This window comes from Eutrigla gurnardus, assembly GCF_963514095.1.
Source record: "Eutrigla gurnardus genome assembly, chromosome: 18".
NCBI classification, from domain to species: domain Eukaryota; kingdom Metazoa; phylum Chordata; class Actinopteri; order Perciformes; family Triglidae; genus Eutrigla; species Eutrigla gurnardus.
This window is the reverse complement of record NC_139929.1, coordinates 12333628-12355686: the sequence shown is the minus strand read 5'-3', so window position 1 is coordinate 12355686 and position 22059 is coordinate 12333628. Positions and strand designations below refer to the sequence as shown.

The 22059-nt window shown below is 43.9% G+C and overlaps 1 protein-coding gene across 1 annotated transcript in view; it reads right to left on the bottom strand.

Annotated features, from left to right (window-relative positions):
* The window catches only part of ofcc1 (orofacial cleft 1 candidate 1), a gene marked incomplete at its 5' end in the record, with an annotated part of 167169 nt that overhangs the window by 11801 nt on the left and 133309 nt on the right, over nucleotides 1-22059 (bottom strand). The window contains 4 exons of the mRNA XM_084033662.1: nucleotides 13491-13650; nucleotides 16345-16508; nucleotides 16974-17226; nucleotides 20644-20895. Coding sequence (XP_083889788.1) covers nucleotides 13491-13650; nucleotides 16345-16508; nucleotides 16974-17226; nucleotides 20644-20895 — 829 coding nt within the window. The remainder of the gene's footprint in view (nucleotides 1-13490; nucleotides 13651-16344; nucleotides 16509-16973; nucleotides 17227-20643; nucleotides 20896-22059) is intronic.

The following is a 22059-nucleotide window of genomic DNA, read 5'->3' as shown; positions in this document are numbered from 1 at the left end:
TCAGGATGCATCACGGCTGAGACACAAAACGGCAAAGAGCATTAGAGGGCCTGTCTGCTCTGCACAACTCTGTTCTGGTCTGTTGTGTGGCGTTGTGGTGCTAGCCTGGCTTCTAGCCCTAGCTTGAGTGCTCTCTCCACTCCGCCATTGTTCCATTTGATAGCACTAAGTGACTGATTTAGGTTCAATGCCTGCATGGAGCAGACAGGCCAGCTGTGGGTTAAGCAGATAGCATTCAAGTGAGCTAACCCAATTCAAACCCAATCAGGCCAGGATTTATTGTTGGGGTCTGTATTTAGAAATCTGATAGAGTCTGCATCAGTCGCTTGACTTGCATCAGGAGAGACGGGCCTTATTTCTTTTAGCGGGGGACTATAAACGGCAAACCATGTTTTCCAGCAGGGACATAAATTTCAGGATTTGTAGACATTACCGCAAATGCACATTGGAGAATGGGAGGGGAGGAACAGGGGCACAGGAAGTGGGGATGGCACAGCTGCAGACATGGCTCCACGGCTCGCAAATATAGACTCTCTGTCTTTCTGGGAGAAGATGCGATTTCACACCGACCGAATCAGACCGTACCACATATGAATGCGGAATAAAAGCAATCGGTACTTAAATACAGCCGCCTGTGGAAAGCTTTTATTTTTAAAAATGCACTGTGACTTGTAATGAAATTTGACTGACCTGTCAGTCATGTTTTTTTAACAAGTGTGTGCACATATAAAGTCTGTCAAGAGATGGATTTGGAAATCCTTTGCTGCTTTGTTAGTTTGAAGCCAAAAAAATAGGCAACGCCACCTTGGAGATAAAAAAAAAAAAAAGAAGGATAAATGCACTACATTCTAAAAAAGGATATTCTTTTGTGCTTTATATAAAAAAAGTGACCCATATTCAAACCTAAATTAGGATTTTAACTCATAACTAATAGCTCAAAAGAGGGCAGACAGTTTCTGGGAATTAAATAGAATTTTCCACTGGCTGACAGTCTAGTAATAACTACGTCTGGGGTAGGTAAAATGTATTTCATATAGTTGTCACGTCCTTGACTGTCACAAATATCAATGCCTGACATTTCCCTCCACTTTGTGACGTTTCATATAAACACTGTGTCTCGAGTTATTAAAAGAGGGCGTTTCTGCTGTCCGGCATGTCAACCACAACAGTCCTCATACTTCACCCCCATGCAGAAAAAATTGCCATTTCCAACTGATAATCAAAACACGGTGTCAAAATGTGGCCTAGAGAGCAAATTCACCCGCAGTCAACTCATGGTGCTTTAATCTACCATTTTGAAGCGCGCTACCAGAAGGGTGGACGCATCACTGATTAATAAACACAAACTAACAAGGCCCCAGAGTGAGTTATCCAGAGGCATTAAATATTAAGTTTTTATGGGGAGACATGTGTATCTGAATGCATTTGTGTGTGACATATGGTACTGTATGTATATGTGTGTGCTTGTGACTGAACTGAAGGAAGAGAGAAGGAGAAGTCTCCGTGGCAGGAAGACTGAGCCAGGCTGGCGACTGTCCAGGACCGGAGCCTTAGGCGTGGGCACGAACAGGCCTGTCAGTCCCCCCGATCCTTTAATGATTGATCCAAACTAGATAGCCATCATTACCATTCGTGCACTCTTTCTTCACCAGGTCTCCTTTCCTCTGTCTAATTTTACCTATCATTTGCATGTTCCCATGGACTAATTAAATCTTTCCCCTCTCTCTCTCTCTGCCTTCTCTCTCCGTGTCCATCGGTATGAAAAATAATGCGGCACGTTTTTGGCACATTATTATGTATGACGTGTGAGGGCATAATACATTCCAGTTGGTTGAAGGTCTCTAGACCCCGTCTGTAATGAGCACAACAGACAGCATGCAGCCTGTGTGAATGCCACGCCTCCACTTTTTTTTCCCGCTCTCACGATCTCCCCTCTTTAAGAAAACCAAAAACCTGCTAACCATCCACGCGACCTCTTTCGTTTTCCCCAACCCTTCAGATTCCTACGTAGGAGGGCCGGGGTTTTCTCCTGCCACTGCCGTGATCATTTTGGTTTGTAGTTCTGTCCCACTTGTCTTTAATTTACAGTGGGAAAATAATTAGAATCTCACTTTTGCGAAGAGTAGAGTGAAAATGTAAACAATGCTTCCCTGCGGGCGGGTGCTTCATCACTTTGACAGGTGCATTTGAATTTGCCTGGGTGGCAGACAGGCTTGGTTATTTATGTGTCAGTCGCACATGGAAGCCCCGGTTGTGGCTGGGACTACAGTTGGGACTGAGACTAGGGTGGAGATTGGAGCTCTGTTCAATGGGGGTGGATGCAGGTTTATATTTGGAAGGAAACAGAGGATGGTGTTGGTTCTGTAGCTGGTGCTTGGAATGGAGTTCTGGCACACCCGGTGGGTATGGGAATAGAGCTGGATGTGGGGCTTGTGCTGTGGCTGAGGTAGTACTGATATCTGGAGGAGGCAATTTCTAGAGCAAGGGACAGAAGTAAGGCTTAGTTTGGGCATGGATATTTCAGCATTTGAGCAGTTCTGGTTGATATTTTTGGGATACCCATACTGGACCATTGAGACACATGGCCTTTCTCAATTACAGCAACAATGCTAGCCCTGGTAGCATGAGGGAGTGTATTAGCTTTAGTCGTTACACATAGTCAAGTCTGTCCTATATTTGTCTTGGTCTGATGTCCTACGTGTGCATTTATTAATGTAGATTCATATTTTCTGTATTGTCATAAGTGCATAATACATGCCCAGGGACAACAGATGGACATAAGCATTGTTCTAAATTTGGTCACATTTTGTACACTGTTGCTGTCTTTTGAGTCAGTTAGTCATTTCAAGGCATGGCGATGGATGAGGCCGAACGGTGTCCATGATGCTTTTCATTAATTAATCTCATGTGGAACTGCTTATGGATGCTAGATCTGTTAACTATGCTGTGATGATAATAAATCAACATTCTGAATAGAATGCCAAATAGAAATGGCTTATTTACTCGCAACCACTTTAACTGTATGGGAGCGACTGTATCTTAAAGCGGACCGTTGGTTTCAATAGTCAGTGTTAGGTGTTACAGTTTGACACTGATTTTTCTGTACAACTCAAAACAAAAGGCAGTCATGACAGGAAATGCAGCGCACACTAGCACAGACCGAGCAGAAAGGAGCATCAATGATTATTGCCAAGTGAGAGAAGAGGTTGACATGGTTGCTTCTTTTGTCCACAGATCCTCATCCACACGCACACGCACGCACACACGCTCATCTACATGCTAACACACACACACACACACACACACACGCACACACACACACACGCACACACACACACACACACACACACACACACACGCACACACACACACACACACACACACACATATATCCACGCTCCCAAGCAGACAAAGCCTCACACAGTGCGAGGCAACGCATGCGTGCATCTCCAGTGCCTGCGGGCGCTTGGGGCTAGGCAGCAGGGAGTGGGGGGAGGGAGGGAGGGTTGTGGGGAGATGGGGGGTGAGGAGTGTGTACTGTGCAGAGGCTTTCTAGGCTATGGAGGTACAATCCCTCCACTCCACCCCCACCCTCACCCCCATCACCACCACCACCACCCTGTCTGTCAGAGCTGGCCCAGGCTCAACGCCTGTTTGCTGAGCACTGGGTTCATACCACAGACAGACTGTATGTAGGCACACACACACACACACACACACACACACGGTGCCAACACGGCCTAATGGACACACATGCACTGGGTTCACACACCAACTCGAAAATAATAGGCACATATACTGTTGTACAGATGCACAAGCTTTGTACGTCAGGGGTCACGCCGCACAAATGCACATGCTCATTCCCATCGATATTAATGCCGGCACATATACACACGTACATGCATAGGCGACGACCTCACGCAGCACACAAGATCAAGACAGGCCACAGCACAGTGCACACGGCTGGGAACAGACTGAACCACAGAGCAGAAAGGACCACCGACATACATGCATGGATAAGCCAAGCAACGTCAGCCATTAGAATGGAAATAGATACGCTATTATTGTAAATTTGGCCAATATGCAGACGCTCGGCCGATATAATTGGAGCAGCTTGAAAATGGCATGGCTGCACACTGTCTGCGTCGGGCCTGATTTGGCTGAAGCAAAGGTCCGCGTCTGGTTAAACGCACCACTGGACAAGACAGGCCACCCATTCATATTTGCATGCAGGGACGCACGCATGTGTACAAACGCGCACACACAGAGTGACGAAAATGGCTAGTACTCTACAATGGCTTCAATCCACCCTCCTCTCATTACCGTGCCGACGAAGCAAAGATCACTGGCTATAAATATTTCAACTTGAGTAAACGTGGTTAGCGCACGCTCCGTCCAAAAGTAGCACACACCAATTTGGACTTCGAGAAAAAAAAGAAAAGATAAGTGAGCAACAATGACTATATTTACAGTCAGAACTGAACAACTTTAAAGGAGATTATCCAGTGAGATAGTATCTCTGAGTGCCTGAGATAATCCAGAAAATAAGATATGCATAATTCACTGTTACTAATCTCCTTTGCAGGGAAAATAAAGCCTACTCCGAGCCTACAGTAAACAGCTCAGATAGTCATCCGTCTTCTTCTTCCACGCCATGTCTGACTCACCCCGGGCCCCGAGGAGATCACTTTTCCAGGTTTGTTCTGAAGCACACTGAAGTTTACCTGCAACTTTATTTAACAAAGGGAAATATGTGTGCTCAGGGATAACATACAAAGACGATTAAAACATGATTAAATGGATGACTCCACCTGCAAATAATGTAACCTCAAACCTGCAACACCACCGCACATAAGCCTGCTGGAATCAAACACATTTAAATATTAGCAAGAAGACGGGATAAAGGATAAATAAACATAGGCCGCCTATGCAAATTAAAGCTAATGTCTCTATTGAAACTTAAATTTAACACTATAATTCAATGGTACTCTGCTTCCAGAAACATTACACAGTATTTTTGATACCTTACATCAAACTAATGCAGTTTGTGGACATGCCCCCTTCTGGTAATCCCACATACAGACACATATTTTAAGACGTTGTGCATAATTCTAAAAAAAAAAAAAAAATTGGGAGCCTAGACTTCGTATTGAGATGCTGCAGACAGATGTCAAAGTTGAGCATTGCCTTTGATATCCAAAATTTGACTTTGGAGTAGCTTCAACCTAATCAGGCCTCGGAGGCTGGAGGTGATAAGCATCAGAGCCAATAACCGAAATGAGAGCTGGAGAGTCGGTGGTAAGTCACGCACACACACACGCACACACACACATGTTCACACACACACATGTTCACACACACACATGTTCACACACACTGTCTCTTTAAGGTTATGAGTGAAATCCTTATGAGAGAAAAAAAAAAGAAACCCTCCAAATGTCTATCTCTCCTCGGGATGTCATGTGGGGCTGTTAAGACGCGACACCTGTCACAATCACCAGACCTTCCTCATCCCCTCCGGGCCGCAGGAAGCAGCCAAGGTCAAAGTCTTTAAAGGAGAGGAAGGAAAGAAAGGGGGAAAAGTGACTAACGTCGGACGGTCACAAAGAATCAGATCTGTCAAGTTCAAGCCGTAAAAACCTCAGTGAAGTCGCAGGGCTGTATATGCATCGTTGTAGTGACCATTGCATCCGTTATATATCCATGTGGTGCATGTCCTGTAACATTTCTATGGCTTACATATGGCTGACATAACGTCCTGCTGGTCAACACATGTAACACTAATCAACAAAACCTTCTGTTGAAAACACGTTCTATAGGTTTTGGTGGTGGTTTGGTCACAGAACCTCTGGAACTAAGTCCAATGTGTTGCCTTCTGGTTCACATTATGGGATGGCAAGGGAACAGGTTTTAGGACGGAGGAGGAACGAGGGGAGGTTGAGGACGAGAAGGATCACACGCCCGAAGTGCTGTCAACTCCTGCAGCAGGATGTGTTTTGACAGCTAACGGGCGAAGTTTGATATGATGAAAGACGTTGAGGGATAATTCTCCACCTCAGTCACAGAGTCACAAGAGACGAGTAACCGAAACAGTCTGATAACATAATGAAATACAGCCTCCTTGGACGGTTCCTTTTGTGCTCACTGGGGTTGACCGTACCGTAGGCTCAAAGGCACTTCCTTGTTTTGCTTCGCTTTTTTCACTCCCTTATTCCCTCCCTCTTTTCCCTCCGACAGAAAAGCCTGCCCAGGCCCAGGCTTTGGTAGATAATGACATCCTCTCCCTGGATTAATTGTGAGGGACACATTAAGCAATGGGGCTGACACTCCCTGTAATTAAACTGTTCTCACCGACGAGTTCATACTGGAACACTTTCTCCTTTCTTTCTCTCTCTCTCTTTGAATCCCCCCCCCCCCCCTTCTAATTTATAAATGTATTTTCTTTATTTATTTCATTATGATATTTATGTTATTATTAACCCTAATTACAGGGGTTAGGTCAACCCTAAGTACAAGTTTAAAAAATACAAAACGAAAGCAGAATGAGTAGGACTTTCCTAAAATATGGGTAGACTGATAAAAAAAATCATCCTCACGTATCACCCACTAGAAATGTGAGACGGTGTCTGTATCTGCAGAAACCCTGCTCACATTCAACCCCTATAAAATCCCAGTGCCCAGGTGTCAGATTGTAAGGATTAATCTTGATCAGAATTAATTTGTGTGTACAAAAACATTTGGTCACACCACGCAATATTTTATGACAAAGCAGATTTAAGAAATCAGCCTTTGTTTTTATTTTTGTTTTTTTTCATTATTTGATATGAATGTGCCGCTGCACTCCTCTTCGAAATCTATTAGTTGATATTAGCTGTGCAATTTGCTCTCCAACACCTGTTTGTATGTGAAGCACTACTTAACATATAATTAAAATACATTCCTATCAGATATCCAACTCCAGGTATAGCAATAATATCGAATCTGAAAAAAGTGGATCGGTGCAACTCTTTTCAAACCAGATGTAATGCCAAATAGAGCCAGGGGCAATGTGCTCCTACCCCTATTCCTGGTGCCCTTGATCAGACCACACCCATGTTTGAACTCTTAATTTAATTTGAACAACGCACCTGTAAATTAGATTGTGCTGCTACTGTGGTGAAACCCCAAGCAAAGAACGCATGATGTCGCAGCTGGTAATGAAATGGTTCACATGTAATAAATCTGCTGATGAACAAAAGCCTTACTTTTACCTAAAGGATATGAACATACATCCATTTTGATTTCCTCTGTCAACTTAGTCAAACAACCTTTATTTGTTAAACCACTTAGACCTTGGTAATAACTCATAACTAAACAGAGGTCAGAGGTCAGAGGAGAGGCTTGTGTATGATAGAGAACAATGCAGGGAAAAGGAATCATCGAGAACAGCTCTCATAGCTCGTTCATGGTAAATGTGCACAAAGTTGTTCATTAAGTCATTCACGTCCATTAAATCGTCTACGTGTAAATTGGAAAGGAGGTGAGCACATGTGTCTGATCTTTATCCGTCTTTTCCGCTTTCTTTTTTAACCGCCGTGTGCCGCTTTCACACATTACCGCCCAGCAAAGTCCGTGACCTTTTCATGAACACAGGCATGTAGCCTTTACAGTCATATCTCATATTGAGCTGCCTAATGCTCTCACTGTGGACGCTGTGCTTGCTGCAACGTTGCCCCTGTCCTTGCCTGCCTGCTTCGCTTTCGCCTCGGGCCATCGGGGCCCTCAGCGCTGTCCACTACAAAAAAACGAGAGAAAAAAAAAAAAAAGCCATCCGCTGTAATTGAAGAAGCCACTCTAATGTGACATGCACATGCGGGCGCACAGAAAGGTTTGCATCTACTCACACTTACAAATGTACATGACGGTCTACGAACACGCACGGACGTACTGTGTGAGTGCACGGCGAGCACATGAGTGCACACACATGCACCCACCAACTGTCCACGTTGCTCTTTGGTAGAGGTCATTGGGGGTCAGGGAGGTCTCCTGTGTTCCCATGCTCTCACACACACACACACACACACATAGACCAGCAGTTGCCCTCTGACTTAGGCGGCCCCTCCTGCTCTCCTGCCGAAAGCACTCAGCTCCCGCTCCTCTGCTGGTGTTCCTGTCTTGCTGTTATGGGTTCCTGTTCAGGAGCTGTGGGTTCTATTGTCGTGTGACAGCGGTTCCTGTGTATCCTGTCACGGCCCACTGCTCCCTCTGTCTGCCTTCCTCTCCGGAGCTTCGTCTCTCTTTACCTGAGTTTAGATTTGCATCTCGGGTGGCCTCAACCACACACTGTACTATTGGCGCGGCAAGCCTGAATACACCAGGTGGAGTCCCACATCGCATTGTTTTGTTGAAAAGCAACATAAAGCATAATTCTGAATTAGCTTTTGTAATGAGATTAACGCTACAAATGTTTTTGGTCACAAGATGACTGATATGAAACAAGGTAACCCTGGCATGTCTCCGGTCAGGTGGTACCATGGTGACGCCGCAGCATACATTAACATGGAGAACACATCTTACATGATTAACAGCCAGCCTCCCAGACTCAGGTTATCATTACCACTCCAATCTGTGCTGTTTTTGACTCTCAACAGGTTTACTCCCCACCAACCGCGCTGCTGTTGCAAAGCACCTTGGGTGTTCCCAAACTCGCCCGCTGGTAACCCATTACCTAGACATACGGAGACAAACGGCGCGAAGGTACGCAAATGTTGATGCAATCAGGTTGCGAAAACATCTCCAGGGCCGCCGCGCAAACCCCCCCCCTCCACTTCCTCCTCGCTCTCCCTCCTTCCCCACCTTCTTTTAATCTCTCCCTCTCTCCTTCAATTATCACAATGTCACCACCACCACTGGGAAACTTTCCTCGTGGTGAATTAACGGGAAAAGAGCTTTTGCAGCCGGCGCTCTACTCCGTCATTGTCATGGCGGCAGCTCTGACAAAACAGTTTGCGTACTTGCTTAAGTATTACAGAAATTAACACCTCCCTTCCAGGTACAGTAATCAACGGGGTGACGGGAGACAATTAATTAGGTCCATCTGCATCGCTGCCTTTACATAATTAATGGGGCTCATTACTGAACCGCTAGTATGATGTGGCGCATGCTAGCACACTCACTAGCTCAGAGCATGATGGCACTGAAAGCACTCGGAAAGTGAATACTTTGGTTTGTTTGTTTCATTCTGTACAAATTTCCCTCCGGTTGACTAATCGCATTTAATCCAGAAGTTTCGTTGTCATCCATTTGCCCATTTTCAACAAACTAAGAGTGCAAAGGTATGTTCTTTACTTTGATTGTAGCAATCAAGCACACTAAAGTAGAATATAAGAAATATTTTTTTGTACACATGAAGCTGTAATCGTCATATTTTGATGACATCATCAGCCTTAAAAAAAACTTCTCAAAAATCCTCGATATGAAGAAAGTGATTTATCATATTAGACGATCACATAAATACATGTCAGTGCAGACTGAGCAGTGTGTGTGTGTGTGTGTGTGTCTGTGTGAGAGAGAGAGAGAGAGAGAGAGAGAGAGAAAGAGAGAGAGACTATTGCACGCAATGTTGTAAGTTATTAATTACTCACTCAGATCGCTGCTTTGTCACCGAACCAGCCCTGCAGAGTCAACCTACTGGAATCTCATTCTACTCTAATAGGATCACCTACAAATAAAGCATTTGGTCAGTCTTTATCTACAACTGTGCCGAAATATCATATTTAAAGAGAGTGAATAGACATGAAAAAAGCTGTATTCAAATGTGGATTTCAATTTTAATGTCAATGTTCTGAACGCAAAATTACATTTTTAAAAATTTAAAAATAAATTCTCCAAAGAATTCGAATTGAGGCAGCGATGGAACAAGAGCACAGAATACAAGGGTGTGACTTCAGCGATGTACGTAAACAGCAGAGAGGAATTAAAAGTGTGAGGCAAGTCTTTAAGAATTTAAATTCTGAAAAAATGCCATAATTGCTGGTCGAGCTAGTGCCTCCTCTCTCCGCTGTTATCCACAACACTCAGGGCTGATGATCTTTGACGGAGACTTATTCTTTTCCCTTCCTTCCTGGGATCAAAGTCAAGAGCACACAGGTAGAGAGATCCTTGACTCGCTGGCCCTCGTTACTTAGGCGACCGTTCTACCGCTGACATCTTAACCCGAGAGTCACATTTAAACCTCGGAGCAACTCAAACGATCATATGGCACGCAGGGATCTATAATATAAAGTTAATTGGTGAGAAAGTAAAAATTAGATTATGTTTTATCACCGCCTTGTGAAAATTACAAGTTTGAGAATAATAGGCCATTTGCAGGTTGGTTATTGAATGTGGATTCTTTTTTTATTGTTTCGGCGCTGCAGGGGGATACGGCGTCGGAGAGGTTTTGCTGACTTCTGAGTTACAGCACAGCACATCCGGAAAACTAGTTTTCACTTAACTGATCACAACCGCCCGTCATGTTGTTGTTCCTGCCTCGTATAAACAGTGGAGAAGTCATGAAAAGACACATGATTTAGGGAAACCTCTGACGATCTGCACACATATACGTTTTCGGTAATACCACATTTCATATCCGGCTTTCTTACGTATATCTTAGAATTAAAGTCTAATGAATAACCTGCTTGTACCTGATTCTGCACGATATGAACGGTGATGAGAGTTCAGGTACGTAGTGGGTTGGCTTGTCCTGACTGATGCAAAGGTCAAGCAACACGACCTGTAGTCCACCTTAAATCCCTCTAAAGGCTGCTACAGAAGATGCTAAAAGGACTGCTACATGCTATAACCTACCTCAAGTACTAAATTAACCTTAAAATATGTCTCAGTTGTGATTTTCTGAATCATTTTTCTCAGTTGCCCCATCAGGCACGTGACATACAACCCGCATCAAATTAGTCCAAAAACAAACAAGAAGCATTCGCAGTTCCCGCCTCCCCCAGATCTGATTTGTTAAAATTGTCATTCTCTCTCCTTTTCAAAGTGTACTGTTCAATAACTTTCTAAAATTGGCTCAATATCAGCTGCTTCTGTTTGCTATGAGTACCTTGTTTTCCTTCTCCTCATCCCTCCTTTCTCTCGCTCAGCTAATGAAGGCCTCGTGGCCCACTGTTATTAAAATTACGCCCTTGCCTCTGATATTAATTGGGTCCGTAATAAGGAACGCGTCGGATTCATTATTTAATTGCAAGGGCACATTTGGAATACAGTTTCTGAAATGTATTTTTAATGAAAAACACTACATCCTGACCTAATCATATCAACCTTATTCTATCTAATTAAGGATGCAAAAAATCATTAGAGTTGCAAAATATTAGCTTCAGCTCTGTCGGGCTGCTCCTTTGCTCGCCTTCATGAATATATTTTTTTCCTGTCTATGATAAATAGTTAATGAGGGAAAAATGACAAAAATTTGCATGTAGGCAAATTAGTCTAATAGGGATATGTCTTTGCTGAGTTAGGAAAGTGACCCTTTTCACGGGAGGAATTGTTACAATAATTATGAAATAATGGCAAGGCCCATCTTATTTTGATGAAAAATGGCCGGCTTGAGTAATGTGAAAATCATAAAATGCAATAACCCTAAATTTTCATCATGCTGGAGAATGTGTTAACGTGTTAGCATTTTATCAGTTTAATAACGGCAAATTAGGGACAATATGAAGTATGCTGTAATTGTTGCTGTGGAGGGAGATATGCAGTAATGCGAGGATGATTTAGCAGCGCCACCACAGCGAGAGGCCATCAGCGGCTAAATGAAGCATTTTCTTAATCACAAACTTTCCGGGCGTAATTTTCTTTCAAAGTCTCCAAACATTGGGAGGTTCAATTTTCTCCCAATAAACAGGTCCATCACCATCCCATTAGCAGCAGCGCAGTCACCTCTCGCAGCCGGGGCTGCAGTTCATTAGAGCTTACAAGACAGGTGCAGGAAATAAAACCAAACAGTCGTTGAACACTAGTAAGTTAAGGATAACACAAACCTTATCTTGTGAGTTTAATATTTCATTGTAAGACACTAAGAAGCAACTAAGTTAACAATATTCATCCGCATATCTTTTTCATGAGATCACATACTGATACTACCTCTAGTCAAAATGATGGTTGGTATTCTAGCATTTTTAAGATTTCTATATCTGCAGATCAACACCCAATCAAAGCTAACTTGTATAGATAACAACTGATGAACTGCGATCATTATTTCCATTTGTTTGACTAATTCCAAGAGATACAATCCTGTGGTTATTAATGGTAATCCAGTGTCAATTACTGGAACTTTCCAAGAGGTGTCTGCCTCCAATAGTGTTTGTGAATGCGGCTTGCCTCCCTTTATACTGTGGGGAATGCACGTTCAAAATGTGGACTCATTCGTCATTTGTCAATGTGGGTTTTCACAGAGGAAAATGATTTTCTGGCGATTAGATATTACATATTGACTCTTGCAAAACATGTTTTGGATTAGTCAAGCCTGTTTCTAAGACAAAATGCTTCATAACTTCTTAACAGCCAGTCCATCTTTCCCCAGAAACCGAGAATGGGCTGTAGTTCCCGGTTCCATTTCGCCACTTTGCAGCCATTTGAACTCGTGCGAGCAAAGAGCAAGGGAGTTAATGAACACGGAGAGCGCCGAGCGATGTGTGCCACTAACAAATTCCCGCGGAATAAATTAAAGGGGGCTGCAGTTTGATCGCTGCGTTCCATTTCCCCCTTATCTCAACAAGTCACATTTTCAATCACTATGCAAAGATTTTACATCGGGTGCAGGCTTGGTGCTAATACGCTGCCCTTCCCCGTGTCATCGCCATCGACCTACGCTGGGCTGTCAGACATGTGACAGCCTCTCCCGAGCTATAGTCATTTCATGTGGACGTGCATTTATGCAAACTGGAAGCCTCGCGTTGTCCATATTAAGAGAATGCTCGGTTGTAGCATACGCACACGCACCCTGGTATTTGAGTGTTGATTGAGCAGTCTTTCTTTAACGAAATACCTTCAGAAATTGGTTTCCACCGACTAATCAGGCGGCCCGCTAGCCGAGTTTCTGTTTTGGTAATTATCTTGTACTAATTAGAACGAAGCTAAAGACCTCTGAGATGAATTCTCATCTTTCTGAAATGTAACTAAAGAAAATGTAATGATATTAAATGAGCCTCTCCTATACATCCCCTCGGACGCAATATCTCCGTTGAAGTGACCGGCTTGGACACGGTATTGATGAGCGGTGTGACGCCATCACGCGTGTCTTTTTCTTCAGGGCCAAAACATGGCAGAGATCTCCCACGGTTACAGACAACTCAACTGCGATTCCTCCACTATACACAAGCCAATCTAACAAACAAGCACCGGTGACCTTTTGGCTCATTCTCTCGTTAAGAAAGCATCCATTATCCCAGTTAATTACAGAGGGTTTGAAGAAGAGGAGCACGAGAGAGGCTGCAGAGTGGCAGCATGCTTACCTTGCGCCTCTCCCCATTGAAGCCTCTCCACTGCTCCGCCTTCTTGACAACGTAGCTCAGCTCCTGATTGGACAGCTCCAGGTCCTGAGGCAGGAAGTACGTCCCCTCCCCGGCTGTGAGCCGCTGAAAGACATCCAGCATGCGACCGTCGTTGTGGAATCTGGAAGGTGTGGCGTGAGAGAGGAAGTGAGGAGGGGGTCAGTGGTTCACTCTGTAAAGGTCAGATGGGGGTCAAAGGTCAAAGCAAGGAATAATATGCACCTTTGCCTATCAAAGATGATAACTGTGGATAACTCGCGTCATGGCTACCTCCATGCCAACCACCCTTTTTTTCTTCTAAATATTGGCTAGCTTTTATGGAACAGGTCAAATCACAATGATCCCAACTTGCTGGCAGAGCATACGAATCTTTTATTGATTACACAAACATATTTGCAGCGGGACGCTCCATAAAAGTCTAATACATCAATACAAACACAATGAAAGAGCAACAGGAATCAAACAAATTGGCCTGTGAGTGGGAAGCACTTTGTTAGCACAAGCTGCAGCGGCGTCTGTGTTGGGCTGCGAGTCCGCGCGGTTCTACATCTGTTGCTGTGTGGGAGTCCGATCCCGGGATGTTCTTCGCCGCTAATGCCGAGCTTCAAAGATGGCAGATGCAACGGACGCGCTGGTTGCAGATGTGTCTGGAGAGACCGGCCTGAGTCACAAGAAAACGTTCGGCACAGCAGAAGGCATATTGATTCATACCTCCAGATGAGCGCACATCACCAAAGTGCTATTTTTTTTTTCCTTTTTCCACACAAGGGTGCACGCAGCCAAGACCTAAAAAAGAATCACCATGTCTGTAAACAAATGCTTTGGCTGACCATCAAAACCGGCCGACCTCGTGCCCTTCCATAGAGATTCTCGCCTGTCAGAGGGTAATCAACTCTCAAATAAAACCAACATCAAGGAGACGCGGATTTATACAAGAAGCTGCTGCGGCGCTTTGAACCCAGCATCATTCCCCATTGCTCTTGGGAGACCGGTGTTTGTAGAATCTTGACCTCAGACACAGGAATAGCATGCATTCATTTTCATCCTACACTTGAATCTCGCTTCTCATTCATTTATGCGCTCTGTCTCTTGGAGGAATTCACCGTCTTTGCATCTTTGGTGCTTCAAAAACGCGTTCATTTCCTCGGTGTTGGAAGTGCTCTGAATGTAAGTATGTGTTACTTATATGGGGGGTTCGACCTGGATGATGAGTCTCCTCAACGCTTCTTCAGTGCGGGGGGTCACCTTAAGGACATGTGTTAACTTATGGAATATTCATGATGACATGACCACGGTGGGTTAAAAAAAATGGGGGTGTTATTTTTGCATGGTAAATCATATAAATACCATTATAACGCCTATACATATGATATAACAGCCAATCAGTGCAATTTCCCTTATTTTAAAGTTTTGATCCTTTCATGTGGATGAACCGCACCATCAACGTGACATCACCCACTTGGTGTTTATGAAGTTTCAAAGAGGATGGAGATGTAAAACACATCACTGATGTGTATATTTGCAGTCAGTGAATAAAGGCCGCCTGAAATGTAATTAAAAAAGGATAACAGTCCATTCTATCTATACATATAGCCTGGGGGATTTTTTTTAGAAATAGGTCACGCTCTGTGTCAGAGCCCCTTTCCTTGCAGCCAATAGGAAACTGTAACCCATAAAATTATCAGCCTTGCTTCAGCCTCGTGGCCTACATTCAATACAAACCCATGTGGCGGTTGAGTGGCAGAAGTCATTATTCCCGGGTGCTGTTTTAATATTGTCCATTTAGCTGGAGCCCGATAAGCGTCGCGCTTACTGAAATTAGATGGCACCCTCTCCTCGGCCGCCAATCTCAAACTGATTAATTCAATAAGGGTTTTCTTACATTTTGAGCCGTTAATGGAATTTGCTCTTATATGAGGGTGGGAGAAAACACCTTGGATGAATACTGAGTTATATTAATCAGTAATTTATCACCCGCCCTTCTACTTTTTTTTATATACTTCAGCGCAGTAAAAATTGATGTCCTTCTATTATTTAAAAAGTGAAATATTCATCATTTAAGCTGGGTATTTGGAATTAGTGTTAAAGTCTGCCCTCCCGTTGCTACGCAGTGCTAATCTTCTGTCATTGGTATGACCAGAGTTCTCAGGACGCCTCTTAAAGCTTCTATAGAGGAGTGACGGCTTTTAATAAAAAATGTACCGAAACGTAATACACGCCAAAACATGTGACCTCGCAAGACATGAGTGGAACGCGTAGTGCGGGGAGATACGGTATGAGTGTTCACCGTCATGGAGATGCAGTCCATCCCAGTGTGTATGAAACCTGCAGTGATAGCAACCGTGCAAACCATTCAGCCTAACCGGATAAGTGAGGGGGGTTGTGACGTCGGACTTTTGAATTAGAAATGCTTCGGATTCACAGGCCGATCGCCGAGTACGGTGTGCTCCAAAAACGGCAACAGTGCGTGTGTGGGTTTCTGCTTTTTGTGTCTGGTTGCTGAATGTGTGTGTGTGTGAAGTTGATGCATAACAGCATAAGTAATTCCATGCGACTATAAAATCAAAATGGATTAGATCAACATTTGTTTTCATTTTCTGTTGGTTCTTTTTTTTTTGTGCTTTTCTGTGGATAGAGGAGGGAAATAAACGTTGGACTGGGCGGAACATGGAACACGTTCACAAGGCTGCGTGAGAACATGAGTCTGGTGAGGAACAGGGTTGCTTCAGAAAGAATCTTACCCTTCTATTGACAGAGAGGGGGGCCTTTATGGGAACATGAGAAATGTTTCTCAAGTTTGTGAGTTGCGTCTCACCTGAACATGTTAATGGAGAGGACGGTGATGGAGAGCAGCGTGAGGACTGCGTAGAGGAAGAGAGTGATGATCACTCCCGCTGCACCTGATTGGTCAGCTCGATAGAAGTGCCAGTAAAGCTTGGCGGCGTCACCCACCGGTGTCTCTGGGCTGTAGGCGAGACGCTGAGGAGACAAAGATTTAAAAGGAAAAAACAAATGTAGAACTGTGATGAGGCCGGACATCTGCAATATGGGAAAGCTGTTGCCCAGGACGGACATTTATCAAGTCACATGATGGCTCAAGGACTTCACATGGTCAGCTGTGTGTGCTCTACATCTCACATGGCTGACTTTTTAAAATCAGAATGAATTTCCTGATAATTATGATAACATTTTATTTAATTATTTGGTCAGACACTAGGATCCAATTTAAACATCACAACATCTTTGTCTAACCATTTTAATCATCCTGACTGACAAAATCCAAGCCGCTAACAAAAAAAGACACCCATCTAACCTTGCACATTTTCTTTCTCACCCCCCCCCCCCCCCCCCCTTTTTTTTTTGTAATCTAAAGTCACTTTGCCAAGATAAAGTGAACTCCTATTTAAAGTGCACAAGTGTCCAAGTTATTTTTAAGTGACTTACCCCGAGGACGGCGTCCACTGCAAAGACCGCCAGGGGGTCGAGGACTGTCCACACTCCCTGAGCCATGATAAACTTTGACGTGAAGGAAGGGAGTGAGCCAAATATTTGTTGACAGCCCCATCTGATCAGAACCAGCAGGAACGTTACCGCGTTCAAGGTCAGGGGACCCACCACCACCATCGCCAGCTCCTCCCGGGTGTGGAGCAGAGAACTCTGGTACACGAGATCCACCGTGTGTGCGTGGAACTGGAATCTGGCGGGAGGAAACAGAAGGCGGGCGACGCGCTGTGATGTGGGCATGCGAAGTGTGTGCGTACGTGTCAATATGCGTGTAGTTATTTGTTTGTGACATTTTGCACCTCAAGGGCATCTGGTTCCAGCGATTCACATACTGTGTGAGATTGTTTGTGGTTGATTCAATCAGATTTAATTAGTTTGATGACAATTAACATTGTAAGTGGCTGTTTTACTCGTATGTGCCTCCTTACTGGTCACATGTGATACGTTTAAAGAAAACGATCAAATTATATATATCAAGGAAAAAAGAAGACAAATCTAAACCCGACAGAAGCTGCAAGCGTTAACACCTGTGCTGATACTTGAGAGAGCTTTTCTTCGCCCCCTATTGAAAGTAAAACTCCGCATTTACCGCAAGCCTCATGAGTTCCTTAATCTTCCCATCAGTCAAGAGGAGGTAGAGCCAGTGGGGGGGAGGAGGAGAGGTCCAGTTTTTGCTCATTAATTTCCATCTGATTTGCTCCAAGAGTCAAGCTTCTCTCAGATTCTGTCCATTAATCTGACAGTGGAGGTCCATTGGTGTTTTATCTGAGGCAAATCTCCTAACGCACAGATCCAACCCTCCAAAACGTCCTTTTAAAGTCCTTTTAGACATTACTACACTGAATGTCCGGTACAGACGGAAGTTTCTTCTTATTTTTTAACACTCTGGGCTTCTACATTCCGGATAAATTGCACTGTTAGATCTCATTCCAAGAATGACAGGAGAATATTTCATTTATGCTTAATCTTGATATAATACGATGAAACTTTCTAGTTCAATAAACGGTAACAGCATTTTGACATTGGCAACATCATTCCCTATCAAATATTGACGTCATCATTTCACATAAAATCAAATTTGGTGTCTCTTTAAATATGACATTTGAAATTTCAAAGCTGCATGTGGTACTTATGTAATGTTCTGAGCATGGGCAGCGCTATTGCCAGGCAATATGAATCTTGATCAGTGGCGGAAACTAACTGTTATGACCATGAATCATACTGTGTATTTGTATTTGTGTGTAGAGTTAAGTACTGTTTTTCCTCCCTGCCTAAGGGAGGTGCTGTTCTTGCTTGTGTGTCTTTTCTCTACGATGAGTTTGCAGGTGGTGGCTGGTGATTGGTCGGAAGCCGATCTCGTGTTGTGAACTGGAATTAGTTTGAGTGTAAATAGAAAAAACCTTCTACCCTTTTTCTGTTAGGGAGTCAATAAGAGAACTGTATTTTCTGTCTTTAATGTTCATGTTTAGTGAGTATATTTGGTTATCATACTTCTGTATTTCTTGCTTTGTTTTTATTATAACATTGATGCTGTTTGGTTTTACCTGCACTTTGTTTACTGTGAAGCACTTTGTGATTGTATCTGTGAAAAGCACTATATAAATACATTTTACTTTCTTACTCATTTCATTTGCTTTATTTTGTTCATAAGATGTTAATTTGGTGAAACGACAGATATTTTGGCCATCCTCATCCCAAAGCCCAACTACTGTAGTACTTTGTGTTTGGACTGTTACGGTGGTGGTCATCTCTGGGAATCATTCCTTTATGGTACACTAAAGCCTCGGTTATGCTTCCGCGTAGTGATCACGCAATAGCCACACAATGGCCACGCAGTTGCTTGGAGACCGTGATGGTTCTGCGTTGGGTTTACGTGTCGAAATGCAATTCAATGCCACACCGGTAGAGGGCGCTATGTTTTTTGTAAAGACTGACCGACCGACCGACCGAGACTCTTGACGTATATCGTCGTTAGCCTCGTTATAGCCTATTTGTTTACCTTCCGGCTAAGGTGCAAACAATAAAAGTATTAAAAGTTTAAATGGCGGTGTTTATGAGTGGAAACCGGAAAGCGGTCTCCAGCGGATGTAGTTAGCGGACCAATCACAGCCAATGCCGCTGCGTTGGTGTTGCGTTGCCTCGACGTGCGTCTAGGATTTTTGGGAGGTGCACGTCAGGCCCTTGCGGTGGACGTAAGGGGGGTCCGCAAGGACGTAATGGGTCCATAAGCCCCCTTGCGTTGTGTTGACGCGGAAGCATAACTTGGGCTAAAAACACTAACTAAGTACATTTACGTGTGTTTTAAGTGTGTGTTTTTTCTGTTGTGCCTGTACACTTTATGTTTCTTTTGTGTGGTACATGGAAGAAATTGACAAATAAAAAGTTGAAGTTGAGTTACAACAAGGCACTTGCTACTTCATACTAATACTCCATTAAGTGTTTTTATAAAAAAAAAAACGAAAAAATGTCATTAAGCCAACTTTTAAACACAGGACTTATACTAGAGTGATTGCATTACTGTTGTATTACTTATGTCATTGTAGACAGAAATACAAAAAAAAAGGATGGAGGAAAGGAGAGTTCATAGGTTAGTGGAGCAACGTTGGGGACTCTGTTGCTCCTGGGCACACTTTGCTGTCCACGATGTCCGAGGGTGGGGAAGGAAGAGGCAAAGAGAGGCAGAGTCAGAGAGGAGGAAAAAAACAGAGTGAGATGAAAACAAGAAGGGAGGGAGGCCTGTCATCACACTAGCCACTCTGACTGTCACTTGACCTCCCTCTCTCTCTCTCTCTCTCTCTCTCTCTCTCTCACTGGGCACCACCAGCTCTGGCCATTGCATGGAGAGAGAAATGCTCGGAGGGAGAGCAGCAGATTTGGACATGTGGAAGTTGTCATCCGACGTTGACCCCCTCTGTTTTTTGCGTTTTTATTTTTTCACCTCCCCTCCGCCCCCTCAGTCCATCCTTTGTTGTTTTTTTATTCTCTCCCCCAGCCTCCCTCCATCACTTTCCATGATTTAACGCGTGATATTTGCACCCCCATGTTATTGTAATAAAAACCTGCTTGTATGCATGTTTGCAGCCAGCTTGTTTTATTGTGATGGATTAAATCAACACCATATGCCATCGAGATGTGATTTAACAGTTCTGTGGTATCTTATTGCTGTTTATTATCAATGCTATGTACCAAATAATAACAATAAATTCCTTCCCAATAATGTAGCCTTTTGGGAGTTAAGTCCATGTGGTGAAATCAACAAACTCTTCCAGCAATGGTCTGTTAATATTGAGAGAGCCTTGTTAAAATGTTAATGGGGGGATTCCAAACAGATGATTTGGGCGTATCTCGTGTGTGTGTGTGTGTGTGTGTTTGCCAACACACACACACACACACACTGCACATCCTCTTTCTCTCCTCTGCTCCTTAACCCGTCCGCATCCCATTCCACAACCGTACTTTGCATGTGTGTGCAAAGCATTTCTGTCAGCAGTGACGCGTGTGCTCAAAAAGTGTCTATGTAGTTCTGCTCTTTGTGAGCATGTGTGTGCGTGTGTGTGCGTGTGTGTGTGTGCGTGTGTGTACGGGGTGATATCAAAGCAAGCAAACTCACTTGTTGACAGGAACTGCTATGGCCTGGAGGTAGAGCCACTGGCTGCAGTAATGCAGGTAGAGCCTCACAAACCACATCAAAGCCAGCAGCAGCATAATGAGGCCGAGCTGCCGAACGGAGCAACGCCAGCTACTATGCGACTGTTGTTGCCACGGCAACGGCAGGCCTAGTTCGGACGGCAGCATGCGGAGGACCAGACGGGCTCGCTCGGACAGGCGCGAGGGGCGGGAGCCAGATCCAGTCGCCGCTGATCTGTTTTAAGACGGAGGCGAATCAAACACACCATTGATTAAATTTTTACTTTTTAATTTCTTCTGTCAATAATATTTATTCAAATCGTTTTTCAAACACATTATTTGTATGAGTGTTATCCTTAAGTCTTAGAACTGACGCTGCCCCAATTTTCCCTCATATTTTGCATTTAATATTTTTAGCCAGATGACACAACAGGGTGATTAAATAGTTCCTGCACACGGGTGACAATGTCAGTAAATATTATTTAAACATGTAGACCCCAGCAGTGGTAAAATAGTCACAACGCTAGATGTCATGTTTATGTATTCATGTTTGAATTCCCAGCGCAAATACATACCGTCCCGTGTAACACGTATAGCATTCAAAAGCATTTCATTCTTACCACCAGATGCATGCAATAAATAATAGGTAGGGAAATGTAGTGGTGAATCTGACACACATTCACACATGCACACACACAAACAGATAGGAATCCCTTCCAGCAGTGCTCAGCTTCCCTCAGCACCTCTGCCTCCTCTGTGCCGCCCTTTGTCAGGCCTGCTCAACTATTCCCTTTCATATAGAGGGCACAGATGGAACAGTGGAGAGGAGAGAAATATTCAAAATATGTTACAATGGGCTTGAACATCCTAGAATGGAAAAAAAAACTCACACACAGCACGTACAATGCGGTAAAGTGTGTGTATGTGTGTGTATAGCAAATTAATGTGTATACTTACAAAGTGCATAGAAATCCATTTATTATTCTTGAGCATGTCAACATGAGCAGACAGTGATGACCCCAATCGTCTGGCTCACGGTAATTAGACAGGGCTAAAGTAGGTGTGTACAGTAGAGCTATGGTTAGCATCACAGAGTGGGACTCGAGGCCTTTGCCTGTGGACATCCCTGTGTCTCACCACTGTGTCCCAGAGCACAGTTGGAATTCACTTTGTAGTGTGTATCTAGGGAAAATGGTACACTGCCTAAAGACGAAAAACGGGGAAAAAAACAGAATCAATTGTATTGCCCCCCCCCCCCCCCCCTCTCCCCTTACCAAATAATTAGGCTAGACTTGCATCAAAATGCAACACTGTGCAGTCTCCTGCTTATATTGCTGCCGAAACACGAGCCATCACACAGCTGCATTTAAAAACAAAAGAGGCCGTATCTTCCCTGTTC